Below are 23,984 nucleotides of genomic sequence, written 5' to 3' on the forward strand. Positions count from 1 at the left end.
CTCTGAATGCACACAAAATTAGTAAATTGTCTACAGTAGTGGATCGCTTATCGACAAGCACTGCTGGAGGGCTTTTATTAGTAAATACAGAAATGGTTGCCATGCGAGCCATGGTGATGCAAAATCGACTTGCCCTTGATATTATGTTGGCAAAAGAGGGAGGAGTCTGTGGAATGCTGAAAGTGCAACACTGTTGTACTTGTATTCCTGACGAGAGTCATGATTTAAAGAAATATATTCTAAATATTACGGACTTGCATGAGGAGATTGTTCCATTGGAGGTTGAAAGTGTATTGTAGAAAATTGGGAAAGGATTTCCTACTATTAAAAACTTTTTAATAAAACTAGGTAGTTCATTTATTGGTAAGATTCTAATTCCAGTAACCTGTGTGATATTATTAGTATTAATTCTGAGATTAGGAAGTTTATTTATAAAAAGAAGAAAAGTACAAAACAAAATAAAAAGAAGTTGCTAAGAAAAGAGAGAAACAAAGAAAGGAAAGAGAAATGGGAGACATAGAACTAGAAGAATGGAAAGAGAATATGTTTAAGAAAACAAGAGAGGAGGAGACAGGGGAAACGCTGATGTGACATAACAAGACTTAAGAGAACTGAATTCATTTCCAAAGTTTTTATCAAAATTTAAGGGAATTTGTGGTGATATAAAAAAAAAAAAAAATCACCAAAGGGGGGATAGATGGAGCAGGTAAAACAAAATTTTGTATACCTTCTCTATTTTGCATGAAAATACTAATGACGTAATCAATTTACATATTAACCTATATTAACTCTGTGCCATGGTATTCTAATCAATAAAGTGCATCTTGATAAACATGAATTACACGCGGGACTAACTGCTATTTGCATGGCAGAATAACTTTAATAACTAACTGTGGTACGCATATTAAGAATAGAAGGTGTGGTGATAGAATTTGCATGATTTATGTTGCTTATGTGACATTTTGCGTTCCTGCTGGGACCGAATGGTGAGTATTATTGCTTTAAATGTCGCTTTAAGCTACGAAAATACTAATATATAATGGGAATAGTGTGGGTTTAAACATTAGACTCTTCAATTCCGTATATTAATTATGTTTGTTTGTTTTGCTTAAGTTGGCATTCGGGCCTACCAGGCCATGTTATTCAAAATGGAGTCCGGAAGTGGCCACTGTCCTGTGAGTGCGATGTCTACGGCTCCGAAGATCTCCAGGCATCCTCAATTTCAGAGCACAGTGTTCCTTGTTAAGGATAGGAACGTGGAGGACTGCCAGATTTCAGTCAGTATGACTGACTCGCAAAAACAATAGCCACCTATAACTGAAGGTCGTATTTTCGATACATCGGATCCTTTCACATGAGAACTGCATGACCTAAGGGAATTATATGGCCCATTTTGTGAGAACCCAGGACCACGAGACAATATTGTAACTTCAGAGGGTCAACCAATCAAAACGTCCCCAATCCAGTAAATGTTACATGTTCCCCAGAATTTGTTATAAAAGGATAGTAGAATAGAGAGAGGTGGTACGTGTGTTCCGGTTGTTGTTCCGGTGTGTGTTCCAACATGCGCCTTCCGGAGGGGTGTCCCGAATTTGCGTGATCGACTTGCTTGCACGATTGCTTGGTCCTTTAGACATCTTTGGGACTGTGCCGTGCTGAGCAAAGGAACTTTTCGGACTTTTTTTAATCTTGGCCTGCATTTGATTGGGATGATTTATCAAAAGAGATTTGAACTATGCAGAGCTAAGAGAATTAGAGAAAAGACCCCCGATAGCAAGAATAGGTAAATATAATTGATATGCAAAATTGTGTTGATTAATTAAATTGGAACTTTGTTGACCGAAATGCTAAATTATGCAACTAAAAGCAATTAATTAGATAAACTAAACATTGATTAACAGAGAATGAGTTTGTGGTTCTTTAAATAGGGTATTAAATAAGGATTTCAAAGCTTTAATGTGTTTTAGCTGGTTCTAAATCACCATCAACCAGTCCAACTAATTGGTTCATCGACCAAGTGGTGGAGTGCCTGGATGTTACAGCTAGGATTCTACAGATGCAGATGTACATAATGTCTTTAATGTAAATATTTTTCCTATAGGTAATAAGGTACATCCCCACATGTCCAGCGGGATCACTTTCTTCCTCCTGTGTCCAGATTCGGAGTGAGACGTATGAATGTTGGTGTTATGGGCCCCACCAATGAATGAGTGTATGAATGAATAAGTTTGGTGACGGGTCTGTGACGCAGGGAGGATCTGTAAAAATGTCGTCCCTTTAAGCTGGAGCAGTCTGTTATTTGGATTGAAAAGGATAATAGAAGGATAGAAGAAGGAAGGGCATAGAATGTGTTTATTTGGAGATCATAGTAGTAGAAGGAAGTCTGGGAAGGGTAAAGAAGAGATGGAGGGGGAAGGAGGCTCGAGAAGTGGATTAGAGAAATAAATAAGGTCTTGGATGAGTGATGAGAGAGAGAAAGTTTATGTGACAGGCTACATTGAGGTATTAAATTCCAACAGATATCACCAATCCAAAATTGGGACTAATTTAAGAAGGAGAGCTTAGAAGATATTTCTTAAACACCCCATATGATTACAAAAAAGCGGTCTTTATTTCTGGGTAGTACTACATTTAATGAAAAGGCAGACAAACAGTAGCAGATCTGGAAAGGTTTTTAATACCATTAGCCAGCTCCAACCACAAGTGATAGAAACAGCTTGAACTGGTATGCCAAGCAAAAGCTTTGAGTGTGTGCTTAAAACATTGAGAGCAGACCGTGAGTGTATATTTTCCAGATGCCTTTTTTTGTTGTTCTGGAAATAAATGTCTTGATTGACCATCAACGGTCAGGTTGGAGAGGGGAGAATTATCACAAGCAGATTTTCGTCTCTTCTAGCTATGATTTTAGGCATATATTGTCCCGTTTTTCCACATCTGTACCTTGAATACAGCTCTAGCGGCCGGAGCATCACTATTCTCAAGGCATGTTAGGAGCCTACCATCAAAGCCCCCCTAAATTCTTGAGCATGTTTGAACAGCTTATGAAAAAATTGCACCATCCTAGATGACAATATGGTCAGCTTCTGCATGGCAATATGCAAACAGAGAGGTCTAGTGACAATGGGGATATATATTATAACTTTACAAAATACCATCATAGCAGGAGATCAAAGTTCAACCTGTGAAAATGATAGTGTTGAAAAAATAACAATTGCACTTTAAAGCTGTAATGCGCACAAAATATTAAATACAATCATAGCTCACACTCGCGTACCTACATTTAGTGTAGCAGATGAAGGATGATGTTAGGCAGCAGAAGAAACGTGCACAAAAAGCGATCAGAAAGAGATGATCTGCTCAATTAGATTGAGAATATTTCTGATGCAAAGTTTGCTGACCAGCAATATCCACCTCTTTTTGACTGACTGCACAAGCATGAATATGCTACTTACCAGTATGCATCTGTTCTTGGCATGTAGGGCTGCTGACATTCATATCTGTGCATAGATCGCCGCCTAGTGTTGGGTCCGGATGTTTGCACGTTGTTGTCCTGGAAGAGTCTTCGAGGTATCCTGGGATAGGTGACTCCTCCCCTGGACTACAGTGCGCATGGGCATCCTCTCCATCCTCAGATTGTTTTTCGCCATTGTGGCAGTGATGGAGTAGATACAGAAAAGTGATGACCATGCTTACAGTAATTCTGAGAGCTGCAGCTGCTACAGGCGCCGGGGAGGAGGGAGGGTGATATGAATGTCAGCAGCCCTACATGCCAAGAACAGATGCATACTGGTAAGTAGCATATTCAGTTCGAGGAATGTGGGCTGCTGAATTCATATCTGTGCATAGAATGTATAGCAGTGCCCTCTATTAGCGGCGGCTACCAGTGCCAGCTGCAGCGGTCTGAAAAAGGGTTTTGAGAACAGCCTGTCCTACAGCTGCCTGCTGTTTTGATTGCACATCTACACAATAGTGTTTGGTAAATGTGTGTGTGGTGGACCAGGTGGCTGCTCTACATATATCATGCAGGGGAATATTTCCTAGAAAAGCCATGGAGGCCCCTAACTTACGTGTTGAGTGGGCTCGTGGGGGAATAGTTAATGTGCGTTTTGCCTTTTGATAACAAATTTGAATACACTTAACTATCCATCTGGCTATCCCTGCTTTGGAGATGGCGTTACCCTTGTGGTGTGGGGCAAAGGCAACGAACAGTTGTTTTGTCTTCCTAAAGGGTTTAGTCCTGTCGATGTAGTACATGAGGGCCCTCCTTACGTCTAGTGTATGGAGTGCTCGTTCCGCGACAGTTTGTGGGTTTTGGAAGAAAACGGGCAGTTCAATAGTTTGATTCATGTGGAACTGCGAGATTACCTTGGGCATGAATTTGGGGTTGGTACGTAGTACGACCCTGTTGGCGTGAACCTGTATAAATGGCTCTTGAACTGTTAGTGCCTGGAGTTCGCTAACCCTTCTTAAAGAAGTGATTGCTACCAGGAAAGCTACTTTCCAGGTGAGGAATTGAATCTCGCATGAGTGTAGAGGTTCAAAGGGTGGACCCATCAGGCGTGTGAGGACCAGGTTGAGGTTCCACATTGGAGCCGGTGGGTGGCTTGGTGGAATGACTCGTTTGAGTCCTTCCAAGAATGCTTTGATGGCAGGCACTCTGAATAGTGAGAGGTGCTGCCTGGTTTGCAGATAGGCTGATATTGCGGTCAAATGGACACGTATAGAGGTGTACGCCAGATTGCATCGGTATAGGTGTAAGAGGTAACAAATGATGTTTTGGATGGATGCGTCCAGCGGGTTAATGTCATTATTACTGCAATAAATGACGAACCTTTTCCATTTGGCTGCATAGCAAGCTCTTGTAGTGGGTCTCCTGGCCTCCTTGATGATGTCCATACAGTCAGGTGGCAGGTTGAGGTAGCCAAACTCTAGGACTTCAGGAGCCAGATTGCCAGGTTCAGCTGTTGCGGATCTGGGTGCTGAATTTCTCCATGGTTCTGCGTCAAATGCGCGGGTTTGATCCGCAGCCTTTGATGCGGCACCACGGAAAGTTCGAGGAAGGTGGTGTACCATGGCTGGCGTGCCCACGTAGGAGCAACTAGGACGAGTGTCAGGGAGTGTTGTCTGAGTTTGCGAGCCACCAGCGGTATCAACGGCGCTGGGGGAAAAGCGTACGCAAATCTGCCGGACCAGTTCATCCATATCGCATTGCCCTGCGACTGCGGATGTGGGAACCTGGCGGCAAAGCTTTGGCATTTTGCGTTTTCGCTTGTGGCGAAGAGGTCTATCTCTGGATGACCCCACTGCTGGAAGTACGGTTGGAGTACTGATGGGTGTAACTCCCACTCGTGCATCTGGTGGCTGTGTCTGCTGAGCAGATCCGCCATCTGGTTGTCCTTGCCCGGGAGGTGCTCTGCCATGAGGAACATGTTCCTCTGAATGGCCCACTTCCACATGCTCTGAGCCAGATGAGACAACTGTGGAGAGTGTGTTCCTCCCTGCTTCTGTATGTAGTACATGGCAGTCATGTTGTCCGTCCGGATCAACACGACTTTGTTGCACAGATGTACTTTGAATGCCTTCATGGCCAGGAAGATTGCCATCAGTTCCAGAAGGTTGATGTGCATCTTCTTCTGTTGTGTCGTCCATAGTCCCTGCACTGTGTAGTGGAGTACATGAGCTCCCCATCCCTGGAGAGACGCGTCCGCTGTCAGTACTATTTGTGGAACAGGCTCTTGGAACGGTCGGCCCTTGCAAAGGTTTTGAGGATTCCACCAATGCAGAGAGTTGTACGCCCGACCGCTCACCAACACTAGGTCTTTCAACTGTCCTTGAGCCTGATTCCACTGACGTGCTAAGCACTCCTGAAGCGGGCGCATATGTAATCTCGCGTGTGGGACTATGAAAATACAGGAGGCCATCATGCCTATCAACTGCATGAACACTCGTGCTGGAAGTGAGTGTTGGGGTTTGAACCTGGAGATCAGCATTTGCATGCTGTTGATCCTCACTAAATTTGGCTGAGCTGTGGCCGCCAGAGTGTCTATAGTCGCACCTAGGTACTGTTGTACGTGTGCGGGCTGGAGATGGGATTTTGGGTAATTTAGTGAGAACCCCAGACTGTGAAGGAGGTGAATGGTGCGGGACATTTGGCTGGCACATTGCTGGGCTGACTTCGCTTGAACGAGCCAGTCGTCCAGGTAAGGGTAGACGTGTATGTGCTGCCTCCGTAGATGTGCCGCTACAGTAGCTAGGCACTTTGTAAACACCCTTGGTGCCGTTGTCACGCCGAAGGGAAGGACTCTGAATTGGTAGTGCTGTCCTTGAACAGTGAACCGGAGGTATTTTTTGTGTGATGGGTGAATGGGTATGTGGAAATACGCATCCTTGAGGTCCAGTGTGGCTAGAAAGTCTCCCTGCTTGAGCAGCGGGAGGACTTGCTGGAGAGTGAGCATGTGAAAATGCTCGGAAAGAATGTATCTGTTTAGGGGTCTCAGGTCTAATATAGGTCTGAGTGACCCGTCCTTCTTCGGTATTAAAAAGTACAGGGAGTACACCCCTGTACCTTGCTCGTGGACGGGTACGACCTCTATTGCGCCTTTTAGAAGCATGCTTTACACCTCCTGCTGTAAGAGCGTTAAGTGCTCTGAGGACATAGGACGGTTTCTTGGAGGAATTGTGGGTGGAGTGGAGGTTAGCTCTAGACAGTAACCGTATTTGACAATATCTTTGACCCACCTGTCCGTGGTGATGGAGTTCCACGTGGGCAGGAACCTTTGTAGCCTTCCTCCGACAGGTGTTATGTGGTCGGGAGGAAGGGAGAGGGCGTCACTGCTTGTTCTTGGGGGAGGACCTGGTGTTGCCGTAGCCGCGTCCTCTTCCCTTTGTACTGGAGCCACGATATCCACCCCGGGTGTTTTTATCGTAGGTGGTTTGTGTATTGCCCTTGTTGTATGTCTGCTGTGACCCCTGTCCTCTACCTGCTCCTCTATTTCCGGGGCGACGAAAGGAGCTGCTCCGAAAGGACTGAGTCTGGAGAGCCCCCATGGACTTTGCGGTGTACGTGTCCTTTTTTATTTTCTCAAGGGTGGTGTCAACCTCCGGTCCGAATAAATAGTCGGGGTTGACAGGCTGGTTGAGTATATTATTTTGCACCTCCGGTTTGAATCCGGAGATTCGCAACCAGGCATGTCGTCGCAGCATGACGCTTGTGTTAATGGCCCTGGCAGCCGTGTCTGCGGCATCTAGTGCACACTTGATGGAAGCATTTGTGAGTAGCTGTCCCTCTCTGATAAGAATTTCTGCACCTTCTTTGTACTGGTCAGGGAGATGTTGGAGTAGTTGTTCCAATGTGTCATAGTGCGCTCTATCGTAGCGAGCGAGGAGCGCTTGAGTGTTGGCTATGCGCCATATGTTGGCAGCCTGGGCGGCAACTCGCTTGCCGGAGGTCTCTAGCACCTTGGACTCTTTGTCCGGGGGAGGAGCGTCACCTGTCGTCTGCGAGTGTGCCCTCTTGCGAGCATTCGCTACGACAATGGAGTCTAGTGGTAATTGGCCTCTGATGTAAGTAGGGTCCCCAGGCGCCGATCTGTATTTCTTATCGATCCTGGGGTTTATTACTCGTGCCCTGGTGGGTTCTTTGAAGATGTCCTTGGCTGGTTTGAGGACCCCTTTCAACATGGGCAGAGTTTTTACATGTCTTTCTGAGGATGCGAAGGTGTCCATAAGAAAGTCGTCCTCGATGGTGTCAGAGTGAAGCTGCACTCCATGATTATTTGCGGCACGTTCGATAAGAGCGTTGAATGCTGCAGTGTCCTCTGTGGGAGATGTTTTCGCCCCATAGAGTTGTGGGTCCTGTGCATCTAGAGGTGCACCTGGATCTACAGGGTCGCCCCAAGTTTGATCAGGGTCCTGTTGGTAATCAGGGTCTATGTCTCTGTGGTAGGGGACTTGGTCATCCATGTAGTCCTCCAACACATCCGTGTCGGAGTGTGTGGGAGAGAATGATTGTGGATCCTGGTAGGGCGAGTGGTAAGATTCGCTTAGGAGAGGTTCTGAGTCCACAGGCAGCTTCCTTTTTAGTGGGATCCGGAAAGGGTCCAAAGGTGGCTCCGAAGTTATCCTCCGTTCGTGGATAACCATCCTGCCGGTGTTGGCGTCGATGACATGTGACGGAGACGCCTCAGCAGGTGTAGTTGTGGAGTGGGTGACCCGTGTCCTGAGTTGGAATATTTTTGGGATCGTGGACGGAGGCAGGCCAAAAGTAATGTTGGCTGGCGCCGAAGAGGCTGCTGGAGCTTTTATTGGGCTGGAGCCCGACGTGTCCTGGAGGACCGGTTTAGTTTTGCTGCTTTGTGCTGCACCAGGTAGCACTTGGAGCGCCTTTGAGGCTTTCGCGCCGACCAGGTCTGTAGAGGCGGTCGTCGACTTTTTCGGCGCCGGCGGGTCATCGAGTCGAGGGGCGGGAATGGCCGTCGACGTCTTCGATGCATGAGGCTTCGGTGTTGCCGTGGAAGCGATGTGAGACGCAGCCGGCAGTGTGACCTTTGGTGTCGGAGTCGATGGCGTCGACGCCGGGAACCGATTAGGTTTGTTGGCACCGAAGGCCTTTTTCCGTATGCCGACTCCGACGTCGGCCGCTTCAAGTTCGGCACCGAAGTCTGGCTTGGTGCGCTCGGTGCCGACGCGCTTCGCTGGCGTCGAAGGTGTGGAAGGCCTCGATCTGACCAGCGCCACTTTTGGTTTCGATTGAACCAGTGCAGCTTTCGGTTTCGGTTTGGAAGAAGGGAAACCAGCCGGTTTAGGTAATAATGTCTGCCGCTGAACGTCCGAGGGCGGGGCCGAAGAACTGCGGGATAGGTCTCGGGTAAGGCCCGAAGGCGATCCCTCGACCGGAGCCATAGACTGTGGCACTGGGCTCTCTTCAGTCTGAACGGGTAGGCCTTGCTCGTCATTGGAGCTACTCTCTTCGGCCCCTAAGGCCTCATCGTAGTCTCCTACCTCGGTGTCGTCTTCATCTCTGCGAAAGAGTGATTCGTCGACGTCGTTCGATCCGGAGTCATGTTCGGAAACGGGACTGGAGGGTAGGATCTCCAATTCTTCGACATCTTCGGTCTCGGCGTTGAAGATGTCTGCCGGGGCCGGTGCCGCGTGCTGCGCTTCGAGTCTTGCCGCTCGTCGATTACGTAGAGTCTTCTTGGAACGGAACCGGGCACAGGCCATGCATGTCGATTCGTCGTGATCCGGCGAAAGGCATTTGTTGCACACCGGATGGACGTCGATGTGGGGATATTTCGCATTGCATACCGGACATCTCTTGAACGGTGTCCTCGATTCCATCGCCGATGTCGTCGATGGGCAGGTAAGAAGCGAAAAGTCGGTGCTGAAAGTTGTTAAACTAACAAAAGAGTATCGAAACCGATCGAGAAAACAGTACCGACGCGAACTAAAGGCCTTTTGGCCTCGATAAAGTTTTTCCTAACTTGAGCTAAGATAGCACATCCGAACCCAATGGCGGAAAAAAACAATCTGAGGATGGAGAGGATGCCCATGCGCACTGTAGTCCAGGGGAGGAGTCACCTATCCCAGGATACCTCGAAGACTCTTCCAGGACAACAACGTGCAAACATCCGGACCCAACACTAGGCGGCGATCTATGCACAGATATGAATTCAGCAGCCCACATGCCTCGAACTGTGTCAGTACCATAGTTAACAACAGAAAACATATGATACACTCCTTTCCACTATGTTCATGTAAAGCATCAAATTTACCGTTAGGTTATGTAGGAATGATCACGTAAACTATTTCCAGAAGCCATGCTTGGTGTTACTGCTGGTAACCAGGTATCGAGGTAATAGGTCCTGCGTATTAATGGGGTATAAGCGTTCTGCAGGAGGTAATTTAGACCTGGCTGGCCGTACAGCCTACCTCATTCAGGATTTGTGTTGCGTTATTTGCTCTTAGCGGATCTGGAGCCTCCTCCAACCCTGATAGACCTTTACCTCTGGATTCATTCTGATCCTTCTTGTGCAGCCACACTTTCAGGTGACTGTGACAGTGAAAGAATCTAGGGCACCATATGAGGCCTCCTGGTTTTCAGTAGGAACTTGGGAATTTGCTTTAAGGACTAGAATCCAGTCGCACCATTAAACCAAAAGGTATCAAGAGGGCTAAGGTGACGATTCAAGTAATCCTGGAATCAGGGACATCAGCCTCATCCAAAGGATGTTTGATAAAGAAGACAACCCCTTGTGCCCCTCTCATGCTGGAAGAGTCAAGGAATGGTACAGAGCTTATCGGGAAGATGGACGCTCACCAAACTTGCAGACCTAGGATGCGTCATGCAGGCCCTCAGTTGTATTATAAAGCAGAATGTTGCAAGAATATCACCTTATTGGGGGCACACCTGGCAGATTTCAATAACTCCCAAAGACAGATACTGCTTTTGTGGAGACTCAACAGACATAGGTAAATCCCACGGCATTCTCTGGATTGTTCGCACAAGAATGAATGGGTGCTTAGAATCCAAGAGAATTGCAGAAAAACTCTTACAGGGTAAAGGGGGCCCACCCAGAATCCCCAAAATCAGGACACACACAAACTTTGCTTTTTATTATAATAAGTGTTTGTTCTATGTTAATATCATGCAAATGATTTAATTACGAAATACCATAATTATAACGAATATCTCCACACTAACAAATATTATTTTAGTGAATAAGTCATTAACCGCATTGTTCTTTACATGCCCCTAGCTAGTCAAAACTCCCTATCAGCCTGGCAGTATCATTTTATTATCATTATTCAGTTTGCTGCTGAATCTTCATACCACCAGCAGGCCAGAGGGTCCCTAGATAAGTCTCCCGACAGACAACATGCACCCTGCCAACCAGTTTCTCTCCCCCACATCCCTAACCTGGGATTGAAGAGATAGGAGCTTAGTCACTGGGAACCTCGTGTTTGAAGAATCTAGCTGAGAACAAGCATTTGGGAAGCGTGGAGGCATTGGTTCTTGTACTTTCTGTACCTCTTAGCATGGAAATGGAAGACTGTTACAAGGTCGTTCAGCAAAGAAGGTTTTCCCTCATAGCCGCAACAGCCTCGACTATGGATGTCTAGTTAAACACAGCTTCTGGAACATTCTTCTTTAAGTGGGAAACCTATCTCAAATGCAGGGAGAGTTTGGTTGTTTTCAAGTGAGAAATTTGGTTCACCTCCAAATCAGTGGCGTAACGAAGATTGAAGGCCCCCCCCTGCAAAGTAAGAGGAGAGCTCAGGCCAGGAGGATACTGTGCTCAGCCCCCCTCCTCCCCCCGCACCGAGGGGATTGCGGGGGGGGGGGGGTTTATTAAGCCACTGCTCCAAACAAGCTTTTGTGCACTTCGAAGAACATATTTTCTGCATAGTTTAGGTTGCATACACAGAGCCCATTCAGGTTTTCAAAAAGTAAGGTCTGACCCATCCTTAGTAAGGAATAAAAATGCGCATCCTTGTTTATGCAGGACATAGCCCCTACTGAAGCCTTCCTGTGATAGCCTTAGCATAAATAAAGACTTCGCAGCAGAGACATATCCAGACAGCCGAGCCTCCCCCAAGCGATGGAGGCATTTTGACTGATTGGTTTCGACGATGCTTTTAGTTTTAAAAGCATTTACCTCATAAAATACTGCAGAAACACAGTTGAATTAACTTGGATCATAAATCTTGGGAGAGAAGCCTCCGACATTACGCAGTAAAGAGCATATTTTGGTTAGGGGTTAGTACATACCGAGCCAACATCCGCAGAAGGAACAAGAAACCGCAAACTTATTTACTGGCGCAAAACTGAGTACGAGCCAACAACAAGCAAAAAAACCCACAAATGTACGTTTCATCCGTCTTTCTAGTTCTTTTCTTGTCATTGGGTATGACAAGCCTCTTTAGAGGCACCTTATGTTCTTGATTAATTAACACAAAAAACGTATTTTAAAATAATGGATTTGTTGCCTTTACTCACGAGTACAAAATAAAGGCACCGACCCGTATCCGACATTTTATGTTTCCATTTTTCCTTAAATAAGGTCACTACAATTACGTGATGCTGTAGCTGCCGTGTTTTCTGTGTCTATTTGCATTGGAACACTTGCCACACAACCCACCCCACCATCTTGCAGGTTTTAACAAAATAATTTCTAGTTCAAACGATCAAGCGCTTTTTTTCATTACACATGTAAAAACAACAAGCATTGGCATAGCCAATAGGTCTCGCCTTTGGGGGCCTTATACGTGTTTAGAGAGCTATTGGCTTTGTTAACGTTTTTAATATATCTTGCAGAGCATTGTTAATGTTGTGCAGCATGTTTAAAACTTATAAGTTATAATTAAAAAAGTGTTATAACCATTTGTCACTTTATATATAACTTAGAAAATATATACAACTGAAGTATGCTAAAAAAAAAACAGAATTAACACCAACAATGTGTTCTAGTTTTGTTGTTTATGCAAGGAAGGGGGGCAGTGGAGGGAGGGGGGAGTGGAGGTGTAGGAAGTGAGGAGTGGAGGTTCAGGCAGGGAGGGGATGGGAGGTGCGGAAGTGCAGGAAGGGAGGGGATGGGGGAGTGGAGGTGGAGGGAGGGTGTGAGTGAGGGAGGTGGAGGGAGTAAGGGGGGAGTGAGGGAGGTGGAGGGAGTAAGGGGGGAGTGAAGGTGGGAGAGTGGAGTTGGAGGTAGAGGGAGGAGGGAGTGGAGGAGGGAGTGGAGGTGGGAGTGGAGTTGAATAAGGGCACGAATGACAAGCTAGTGTGATATGGCCTGGGCAGAAGTGATAAACTTTAGGGTAGGTTTGCTTGCCGGGTACACCAATAAGGAGCAGTATTGCTGAACTTTAGTGAAAGTGGACGTGCCCCGGACTGGAGTAAGGGCCCTGTACTGGAGTAAGGGCAGAATTGACGAGCTGCTTTAGTGGGGGTGGGTGTGCCCTGAGCAGAATTGACGACCTTTAGTGGGGCTGGGATGTCCAGGGTTGGAAAAAAGGATGTTGCAGGGCAGAATTGAGGAGCTTTGTGGGAGGTGGGCGTGTCCAGGACTGGAGTAAGAGGATGCAGCAGGGACACTCGTGGGGCGCTGTAAGAGATGTGCGTTAAGGGACGGGTTGGGAGGGTTGATTCGTTTGAAGCCCAGCCGCCTATGGCTTTTGGGGCAGGAATGGGGGTGCTGCAGGCCCATCTTTATTAAAAGAAAGATGTCCGGATGCTGAGACAATATTTTAGAGATTAGACAGACGGAAACTCGATAAAACCGGGTTGAAATCGTACAGCAAAATAGCTATGCAATACTGAACTAAAAAGAAAGGCAAAGTGTCGTGTCAATAGCACCCTCAAGTGGCAAGAAGAAAAAAGGCAAAATGGAAACGTCTACAATTTTCCTGCTACTATACCCATTCCGAAGATGTAAAAAGAAAGTGTCAGTCATAATAACAATGATAAAGCTCATGGTCATCATTGTACTGCAACGTTTTAGAACACCCTCCAACATTTGCTATACCATAAAGTAGTTATCATTTGAGCTAATTAATGAATAATGTATTAACACAAGTTCATTGCAGCAGGAGCTGCAAAGACATGCTGCAATAAAACGGACTCGTGAAATCTGAGGAAATGTGACATCTGAATCGCATTGCAACAGGAGCTGCAAAGACTTGCTGTGATAAAACGGACTTGTGAAATGTGAGGAAACGTGACATCTGAAGCACGGAGATGAGACGAGACGAGACGATGGTCCCAGCCAAGAGGGGGGGGCCATGCCAGCAGCAGGGTGACTCTGACGTGCGTGGAAATGTGAAGCAATGTGACATGTGAAGCGCGGAGATGAGATGAGACGATGGTCCAAACCAGGAGGGAGGGGGGGGGGGGGGGGGGGGGCATGCCAGCAGCAGGGTGACTCTGACGTGCGTGGAAATGTGAAGCAATGTGACATGTGAAGCGCGGAGATGAGATGAGACGATGGTGCCAGCCAGGAGGGGGTGCTGCCATGCCAGCAGCAGGGTGACGCTGACGAGCGCGTGCACATCTTCTGTCCGTTCGTACGCGTGCACATCTAGCTGCGGAATCCGAATTGATTCCAAAAGGCCCTCGCAAAGCGAGGGCGGCGCATGCGCGCTGCTAACGCCAGGCGAGACCTAAAAAAGGAGCAAGACACTTTGCAAAAGTGAACTTGTCACGTTTCAGCAGTTTTTTACTGCATTTAAACACCAAGATCCCAATGAAGAACATCTAATATAAGAGGAAAATAGCAAGTCCGATATATATTACACATCAGATGCTGCCATTTCCCACAGACTTTACAAACGTCAAGAGATTTTGGCAAATAGCTGGAAGAAACAGTATTTCCTCTGTTCACTACAATATGTCTCTCACAGTATGATAAGACAGAGGTGTCCACAGTTCTCAGGAGGATATCATATACTGCAAAACATTTGCCTGACAGAACATCCATGTAAAAAAATATCAAGGCCCAAAATGTCAATAAGGTTGTGCTCAACGTGGCTGTGCTCAAAATAAAAAAATAAAAATCATATTTTCTAATTAATAAAAATGTCTCCCAAGTACTGCATGATCCCCAAACCCTTTTGTACGAGGCAAACAAAGTACAATGAAACGTAATTACAAGACCATTTTGGTACCAGCATGCAACAGTCATACCTTCATTTCAGGCTTATGACCAAGAGGAACCGAATACATAAGGTTGAAGGCCATGGATGGGCTGGACCCCTTGCTTGTTGCACCACGAACAGAACTCACCCGAAGAACGAGTAAAATGACAAGAACATCAAAAGAATAAGTTACTTACCTTTTGTGATGCTCTTTATGGCGGATATTTTGTCTAACTGCAGATGCCTCACCTTTAGAATATTCCCAAAGCAACAGACTAGCTCTGGAAGTTTTCATGACACTGCTCCTGCATACAGCTAGGTGGCATAAAATGTTTGCGCACTGACCTCGTTCTACCTAGGAAATGATAGAGCAGTGCGGCATATAGGTGCCATTCCTGTGCAGAGACCTCAGTTTCTTGATTGACTCTCACGTGCTGTTGGATGTGGAGAACAAAACAACTGGAGATATCTGCGTGCAGATCTCTAATTTGGGATCTTTTTAGATGATAAAAAAGGGCCACCCCACAAAACAAGGAAGTGGAAGGGTAGTGAGGAATCTGTGGTTAGATACGAGTATGCCCCTGAAAGAGCAAGTTAACTAACTTGTTCTTCTGATGGACACTTCTAAATGCAAATTCCTGAACTTTAGAAGAGATACCAAAGCAGTACGTCCCAAGGTGGAGGACTGTGACCAAAATATCCAGCAGACCGAATGGAAGAAATGCCCTTCCAATCAGACCTGGCGGTCAAGGCATTAATGCTTCTTAAACATGTGCACTGTTTCTGCACTACCTTAACTTTCTTTACCCCAGAGAAACCCAAACAAAGCTGATTGTCTTTGGTGCAACTGATATAAAATCTCATGGCTATTTTGGGGTCCACTCAATAGAGTCTCTCCTCCGTCTTTCGAGGGGCAAGGGGGGGCGAAGAAAGCTGGAGGGTGATGGACTACCCAACATAAAAAAGCATCACAACTTCAGAGTAAAAAACTGCACCAGTTTGCAAGAGGGAAAAAGTGCTGTAGGGTGGCTGCACCAAGAGAGAATGGAGTTCACTCATGCAACAAGCTGAAGAGATCACAATGAGGAAGGTGATTTTGAGAGTCCGAACATATGAGCAGCTGTGCACTGGCACCAAGGGGATACACATAAGGAAAGTCAGGAGTAAATTTAAATCCAACTGTAGTGTGACAAACAGCTTAGGAGCGAAAATATGTGTCAAACGTTTAATAAATTGCATCACTACAGGTGATTTAAATAAGGTCAGAAGGCCAAAAGGGCAGACATGTAACCTTTAATAGTGTCTACTGCAAGACCTTGCTGGGTCAAAGATAAAACAAACAACAAAACATCTGGAAGTTTTGCTTCTAGGGAGTCTGTGTTGCAGACTCCACACCAGTCCACAAATTTGACCAGCGCTCTGCATAAACAGATTTTGCATAGACGCTTGGCTGCAAGGAAGACATCCACAACCTCAGGAGGTCAGTTAACTGACGCTGCTGAATATCCAGGCATGGAGTTGTAGAGTGCGTAAGTTCATGTGCAAAACCCTCTCCTGCTGCTGTGACAAAAGATCCTCCCAAAGCGATAGCTTGATCGGAGGACAGATGCTCATGTACAGAAGTTCAGAGTACCACTCTCCCTTTGCCCACATTGGAGCAACTAGGATAACTTGGGGTCGGTCATTACTGATTTTCTTCAGAACTTGGGGAAGGAGAACCAGTTGAGGAAAGACGTACAGGAGTCCCGTGCTCCACTTCAGTTTGAATGCATCTCCTAGAGACAGTGTTCTTGGGATTTTCAATGGAGAAAAGTTTTGAAACTGCGCATTCTTAAAGGTGGCAAAACATCCAGGAAAGGGCCCGCCCAACTGTCAGAAGATGTTCTGTGCTACCACAGGATGCAACCATCATTCATGACTCGCCAGGCACTGCTGGCTGGGATTGTCCGTTCTGGTTTTTAAAGATCCCCCTAGGTGGTTCACCATTATGGCGATGCAATGATGTGCCATTCAATTCCAGAGGCGTACCATCCAAGGACCACTCTACGACATTCTTCTTGCATTACCACATGGCAGTTGTGTTGTCCGTGAGAACCTGCACGACCTTCCTTTTGTGTACGGGATGAAGGCCTTTAAAGACAGGCAGATGGTCCACAGCTCCAACAGATTTATGTGGAACCGGGTTTCCACTGGAGACCAGAGTCGTCTGTTCTCCACCTGACCTCCCCCAGCTCAGCAGGGATGTAGCCATCACCACTGTCAGCTGTGGGTGGGGAAGGTAGAGGGGCGTACTTCTGGTCAGGTTGCAGTCTAGCAGTCACCACAGTAGATCTTGTGCAGTTTTCTCTGACACCTGCATGAATTTCAAGAGGTTTCCTTGGTGCTCGGCCCACTGAGACTTCAGATAACACTGCTGAACCTACATATGCCACCTACTTCTGAGACCAGCACCCTCCTGATGGTCCCTTTAGCCAGTAGAGCCTGCACCTCTTGCAATAAGATAGATAGTTTCTCCTATGAATGGCGCTCTGATTAAGGAGGAAACTGAGGTGAGTCAGAAAGGAATTAAAGGGCATAGCACAGCTGGATGATCTAGAGGACCCATCTGTCGAATACGATGACATGCCACCGTAGAAGAAAATGCCTGATCCTGCCTCCCACAAGGTGGCTATGCACCGCCAAGGGCAAACTAAAGTGGCTTGGAGGGTGATGCCACAGGGACTGAGTGAAACAGTGTGTCTTGTGCTCTGCACGGTCTTCTTGATCCAAGCCCCCAGCCACGAAAGGACTGGGGTGACTGCTGCAGTGGTGGCGGGGCCTTGCGATACATATACACCAGCCCTCTGGAGTAGCCTCGAAAGGGATGAAACTGCTGAGGAAACGGTTGTGCTCTTCTTTCTTCAAAACATGCAAGGGCAGAATAAGCCTTTTTGCCAAAGAAGTGGGACCCATCAAAAGGCATAGCCATTAGTGAACTCTACACATCCCCAGAAAAGCCATTGCATCGCATCCATAGGTGGTGGCAGAGCACCAAACCAGTGTCTACCGCACGCCCCAAGCAGTCATTAATATCTAGGCCAGCCCTGATGACATATTTTACTGCATTATGACCATTAACTCACATTTGGCCTTTATCAGTTGGATGCAGCGATGCATTGCACAACAGTGGTGACTCTGCACTGAATGTACGTGTGCCTGGGAAGCGTACAGTACAGGGATAGGGCAGACAATAGCAAAACTTAGCCCAAGTACCCATAAGGATGTCAGTCAGGACTTCATTAAGCGGAAGAGGGGCTCAGATGAAGCTGGCCCAAACTGCAAAACCTCAGGACATTTGTCTTGACTTCTACTGAAGGCAGGTGTAGGTCCAGGCCATCAGCTGCACATCTTATCACAGTGGCAAATTATCTGGGGTATAAGGGGCAATTCCAACCCTGTGTCAGGGGAGGTTTCCAGCCCACTGGCCTTCTATAAGTCCATGTACATATCATTATCACCAAGTGTGGGGGTTAACCATCCTCATCGTCCCTGTAAGGTTGATCAGAATCTGAGCCAAAAAGGAGATGAAAATTTTAATGCAGGCCTCATGGAAGAGGAAGTGTTTCATCTGAATCAGAGTGTGCCGGACCGGGTGTGCTGGAGGAGAGTTGAGGTGAAAGCTCGGTCGGGGTTGAAGCAGATTCAGCTCGAGGTCAGACAACAGAGTTGGCAGAGGCTTGACCTCTGGCGCTGGTGACATCAGGACTGTTATCAGTGAAGGGACCAATGCAAAACATCCAACGGGAATGGAAGACGGCACCAGTCAGTGGGGAACTGGAGGTGGGATCTGGGGGCACAGACGGTGCAGATGACCGATCCACTTGCAGTAACCTGACTGAAGCCCCCTGTGAATTCCTGTGCCAAAAATATGTAGCATAGCCTTCCTAAAGGCCTTGATCTGCTGTACCATTTCTATGGCCCAGAAAATATGGATCGTAACTGGACCAATTGCGACATCTGCTCCGCGACTGGGAGTAAGATTGATTGGCATTCTGAATGCAATTTTGACAGATTCCAGATTTCTCTTTCGACAAAGAGTGGCAAGATGGAGTTGAGTCCTGCTTCAACTTCTTAGATTTGGAGTTCGACTTAACAAGTTATTTCGACTGCAAAGAGGACCTGTTGCTGGAGCGCACTTGAGAGCAGTAAAAAGTCTGCACCTTCGACTTGGAAAGTGAGTATGACTTATGTGAGGTCCCTGGTCGCCATAGGGAGCATGAGGGTACATTTTTCACATGACTTGGAGTCATTACCAGAGGCCAAACACCACAGGCACAACTCATTTTTTGTTGAAATCTGTTTTTATTGTTTTAAAGAAAACAAAAACATTCTTTGGCATGTGACACAATAGGTAAGCAGAGAGTTGATAACATAGGCAAGGGAGCACCCCGCAACAGAACCCACAACCACTGCGCCAGGACTTGCAATCAGTCTTGCGTGCGAGCACTGCCCTCAGCGGAGCCAACCACAGTCTCTTTGACAGTCTCGTATTGGTCTCAACAGGAGTAACAGTATTAACCGTGCCTCAACTGGGTTCCGTGACTATGCGTGGGCGCTACCCGCCTCATTCAGATAGTGAAGAACAGGCAAAATACCCGCCAGGCCCAAAGATTATACAGAACAAAACCTTAACAGTGGCAGCATAAACTGTACAGACAGGCCCAATACCCTCCCGGTTGTCGTCTAGTCCCCCCGCCCCTCCACACCCCCCACCACAGGCACAACTCATGAGGGTACATCACTGACATATGTTCCCGACTGTCAAGGCATGCTTGTTGTCTTCTTTGGGGACATTGTTTTCTTGCACACCAGAAAAGATATTAGAAAGAATTTGTCTACCGACAAAAAGGGAGCAGAGCTCCAGATCTGCTTTCGAAGGAGCAGAAAGAAAAGAACTGACATCTGCACACAGAGGTGGCACCTATATGTTGCTCTGCTTCATTATTTCCGACGTGGAACGAGCTCAAGCAAACCTGCACGACAACACCTAATGGCACACAGGAGCACTGCTGTAAAAATGTCCGGATCCATTCTAGTGCCTGGGGAATATTCTAAAGGTGAGGAATCTGCAGCTTGAATTAGTCACTAAAAACAAGGCCTCCTCTCACAAGTGGTTCTTGAATCGTTACCATTTAACCCACAAAATATGAGGTAGCCACCATCAAACATAATAACCTCAAGATTTTGTTGCGCTATGTTTTTATTCTACATTAGATGTGTTTTTCTATAGGAAACCCACACACCACTGTCTTTTTCACAACACTTGCTGAGTTTGTTTGAAATATGGTTCAGATGTAGATGGAGGCCAACACTCTAAAGGGAAAGGGCTTTTAAAGAGGTGTCTTAAGGGCTTTCCGCAATATACAGTGAGTTTATATTACAGTGCTGTGCTTGACTGAGCTTCTCACTTGTGATTCTCTTGCATTTTATACTTTGCCAATGTTTTTGTTGCAGAGGTCCAATATGTAAGTTTTCTGTAAATGACCACTGGGATCTGGAGGGCAAATATCTTGAAATCCATCTTTACTTACATACTAATTATGTCAAAAAAAGAGCTTTGTTTTTAGGTGGAGTGCATTCCCAGTGACAGGCTGCAGTCCACAATCAACAAACTATCAGCGCCCACTAAGATTCCATCTGACAAGGTCTCAATGCGTAGGCATCCACTTTAAAAATAAGTACTCCCTTTGTTCCGTAATGTATTACAACATAAAATTATAAAAACTGACTCCTCCTCTTCATCCACAGAATCTCAACCCCTTTGCCACTACCCTCTAAGACGCCCATCAGCAAGCTGCTCAGCTTCCTTGACCCAATGATGCATTTCCAAGATTAAAGGAAGGTTGCTGTTGTGCCTGCAACCACAAGTATCAAAGGTAAAATACTACCATTGTGTGAACATTTTAATTCGCTCTAAATGTTTTATTTATAGTTTAGATTCCACGTTTCAAACACAGCTCTCTTATCAGCAGAGGAGTAGCCTTCAAATTACTGTACTGTTGATAGCAGCATTGTAAAACTGACTTGCTTGGTAATGAGGAACTCAAACAGAAAAAATCAATTAGGCAGTCAATGAATTATGTGTGCGCTGCATATGTAGACAAATCCTTACACATGCTTTATCCTCATTAGAGCTCACCAGTGGAGTACAGCTTTAGTTAAATATTGTTAAAAGGGAAAACAAACTGTTCTAAAGCTATGAGCAGGGCCACTGGAATTATATGCCAAATTATGGTGCAGGGTTCAGTAAATTATGCAGTAAAAAAGGAAAATTATGTGGCATAATGTAGCACAATTTATAATAGTATTACTTCATTATTTTGTAATTTATACACTTGTTAGCACTGTCTGGGCATTGGTTGCACCTCATTAGTACCAGTTTAACACCAAATATAGCAATAAGCAGCAGAAAAGTGACCAGTCAGCCTTTGCTTCATTCTGAGTAACCTTTGAACTGTTTGACCTAGAAACAAACTTTTTTTTAGTTAAAATCTGCAGATTATGCAGCAGATGACGAATTATGCGGCAAATGCAACAAATCTATAAATATGTGAAAAATGCTGCGGCTGCACAATCGTATTTTTTCAGTGGCCCTGGCTATGAGTGATATGTTATGTTGACAACAAAACTTGTTTCCAGTTTGAAACGAGACAAGATAAATCAAGTAGAGCAACCATAGATCCTACACAACAATGCATGGACACATCATCCAGCATTACACATTTCCGGTCCAGGGAAGGCATGGCTTGGCAGTTCGGGCTGGACTGTTCCCATGAGGCACAGGGTCATACTGATTTGCATATGGCCATGTCTGAACTGGGGTGGCAGAGTGGGCTAAAGAACGGTGATGGATCAAACCCAGATCTGTTGACTGGGTGTGAGTGTTTGATTGGTTCTGATGCTCCGTCCATCAACACCCCCTTTTGTACCGTACTAGAAAGACAGCTTATAAATAAGCAGAAAGAGGAACTGTAGCGGGGCTCTGACTTTAGGTGGAAGATATTCCAAGTGAAACTCATCCATCCACTACAAACACTACATTGCTCACAGAAATGGCTGTGTTCTACGCAAGGGTTGTCAGCACTGGATTAATGAAATACATCCAACATTAGTTTTTCACTAACTCTGTGCTAGATCATGAAATATTGTTCTTAGTGCCTTTCCTCGGACCTAATCATATCACTCCTCTAACCAACTCATCTTGAGTTCTGATGTTTCCTCAGTTTTCCCACCCTTTAGCCAGGGTTATCCTTACCCACCTCCATGCCTGACCAACTCTTTTCCTAAGGCCACAAATTCATACCGAATTCTCTCATTCCTTGTGGACAGGGCTAATATTATCAGCAAAATGTTTCATCGGTCTTCCTCTCATTCCTGGAAGCGGCAATTCTGAAAACAGTTTCCTCAACTTTCAATGTCAACAATTCTAAACCCCTCAGAGACTAAGTAAGCTTCCAAAACACTTTTCAATCAAAGTGTGTGTCTATCATATCTCCCCCTACTGCATTTCAAAACCACAACATTTAATCTCCATCACAGAGGTTCAAGACCACCACCATTTACAGAGAATTCCCGGAAGTTTTGGTGGTGAAGAAACTCAAATTCAAGGGGTTCCCTATGAGTAATTTTAACATTTGTAAGTGAAGAAGCAATCGGTTCTAGCAGAACCTTAAGACTAAAGCAGACAACCCATTGCCAACCTGCTACATCCTCATGTTAACAATTTTTACAAGCGCAAACCAGCTGGCAAAAACCACACCTATGCAACTACCCTGCCCCCCTCCCCCAAGAAGCCGAACTGTGGTTAAAGTCACCCTAGACCACATTCTTATACATCGCTAATAAAAACATTTTCTTTTTCTATGTTACAAATAACTATGATGGAGATGACAACTATGACGAGATGATTCCGAAACCTTATTTCTCACTGACATGCACAAGCAGGAACAATCATACAAAAGGAACAGAAACTTATCTTTGTGCAAAAATGTAGAAAAAATAAAAGTTACCACTAGCCCTCCAGCTGTAGAAAAATGATTAGCAAAATGTTGTTTGCCAACAATCAAACTTAATAAAAGGATAACCTACCTTGGGTCACACAAGAAGTCTGTATTCTCACCATCTGCTCTCCAAACAAGCCATTCTCTAAAGGATGGGTGGCAGAACATTCGCGTCTTGTCTCTCCTTCTGATCAAGAAACAGGAAAGCACCTCCATCCGCTGCTGAAAGTCCCTCCACTCATGCTCTCCCTTGACATACCCAGCATTAATTGCTTGAAATATCTGCTCATCAGTCATTGGATGAAGTGATGCTAAAGCCAAATTCAAAATTGGAAGAGCTCTCTCAAAAGCAGAGTTTGTCATAAACTTCATGTTGCATTGAAGCAAGTAGAGTTCAGACAAAGACACAGGGACAACTTTGTAACTTGCACTTTTTATAACCAAATGTCCCTTTTCAAAAAGATCCAAAGTTAATTTGAGGTACAGGTAGGATCCTTGGCTTTTCATGACCAGATGATCACTCACTTTTCCAACAATAGCAGCATCTGCTTTCCCATTTAAAGAAATATTATTCATGATATCTTCACTGTTGATTGTTCGGTACTGTATATAGGCGTTTAGGTCGGTGTAAATGTTTTGGTTTTCAGGAAATTCATCCAAGGATATCTTGAAAAAGGGCAGTGAGCTTGATATTTCCTGGGATTTAAGGGACAAGAAAGTCACTTGTAGGCATTTTATTGACTGATAATCCAGTTTTTCACCATCAGTGTTTGCAAGACAATGATAAAATCAAGCTCAGCGTATACACAGAGAAAGCATACAGTACAACGTATTCAGATAATTTGTGTCACTTTTCATTAAACATCCAGGTGTCAGCCTGGCACCACGGAAGTGTGTGTGAGCTTTTGAAGCTCAACTCCCCATGTGAAAATTCTCAATGAATTCTGATTTTAAACAGAAATTAGAGCAGGCATGAATTCAGAGCCAGGAACCTCACCTGGTATTAGATCCAGCAAAAAATAACGAGTAGGGCATGGGAAAATAAAAATATGCACACTGAAAAGGGGCCCCTCGTAAATGAGACGGCATATGGTAGTGATGAAGGAAGAGGGATTGTTCATCCCTAAAACAATAGCGGCAAGCACACCAGAGAAATCAAATAAACACCGAACGTGGCCTATGTAAGCGGGTGAGGGGTGATCGGGTGGCAGCAAAGGGTCAATGGTTTGGTGGCACTATAATGCAGCCGCTTCTGTGCGGATTGCAGCTTCATATATGTGAGGTTTTGTTTCCAGTTGGTTGTTGAAGTGACCA

The 23,984-nt window shown here is 45.6% G+C and overlaps 1 protein-coding gene across 5 annotated transcripts in view; it reads right to left on the reverse strand.

Moving 5' to 3' along the window:
• Positions 1-23,984, reverse strand: part of TANC1 (tetratricopeptide repeat, ankyrin repeat and coiled-coil containing 1) — a 740,414-nt gene that overhangs the window by 193,139 nt on the left and 523,291 nt on the right. For all 5 annotated transcript variants that reach the window (XM_085645503.1, XM_085645500.1, XM_085645502.1 and 2 more), the window contains one exon: positions 22,759-23,366. In XM_085645503.1, the coding sequence (XP_085501629.1) occupies positions 22,759-23,366 (608 nt within the window). The remainder of the gene's footprint in view (positions 1-22,758; positions 23,367-23,984) is intronic.

The sequence above is a fragment of the Triturus cristatus genome, chromosome 3_1 (assembly GCF_964204655.1).
Source record: "Triturus cristatus chromosome 3_1, aTriCri1.1, whole genome shotgun sequence".
Taxonomy (NCBI): domain Eukaryota; kingdom Metazoa; phylum Chordata; class Amphibia; order Caudata; family Salamandridae; genus Triturus; species Triturus cristatus.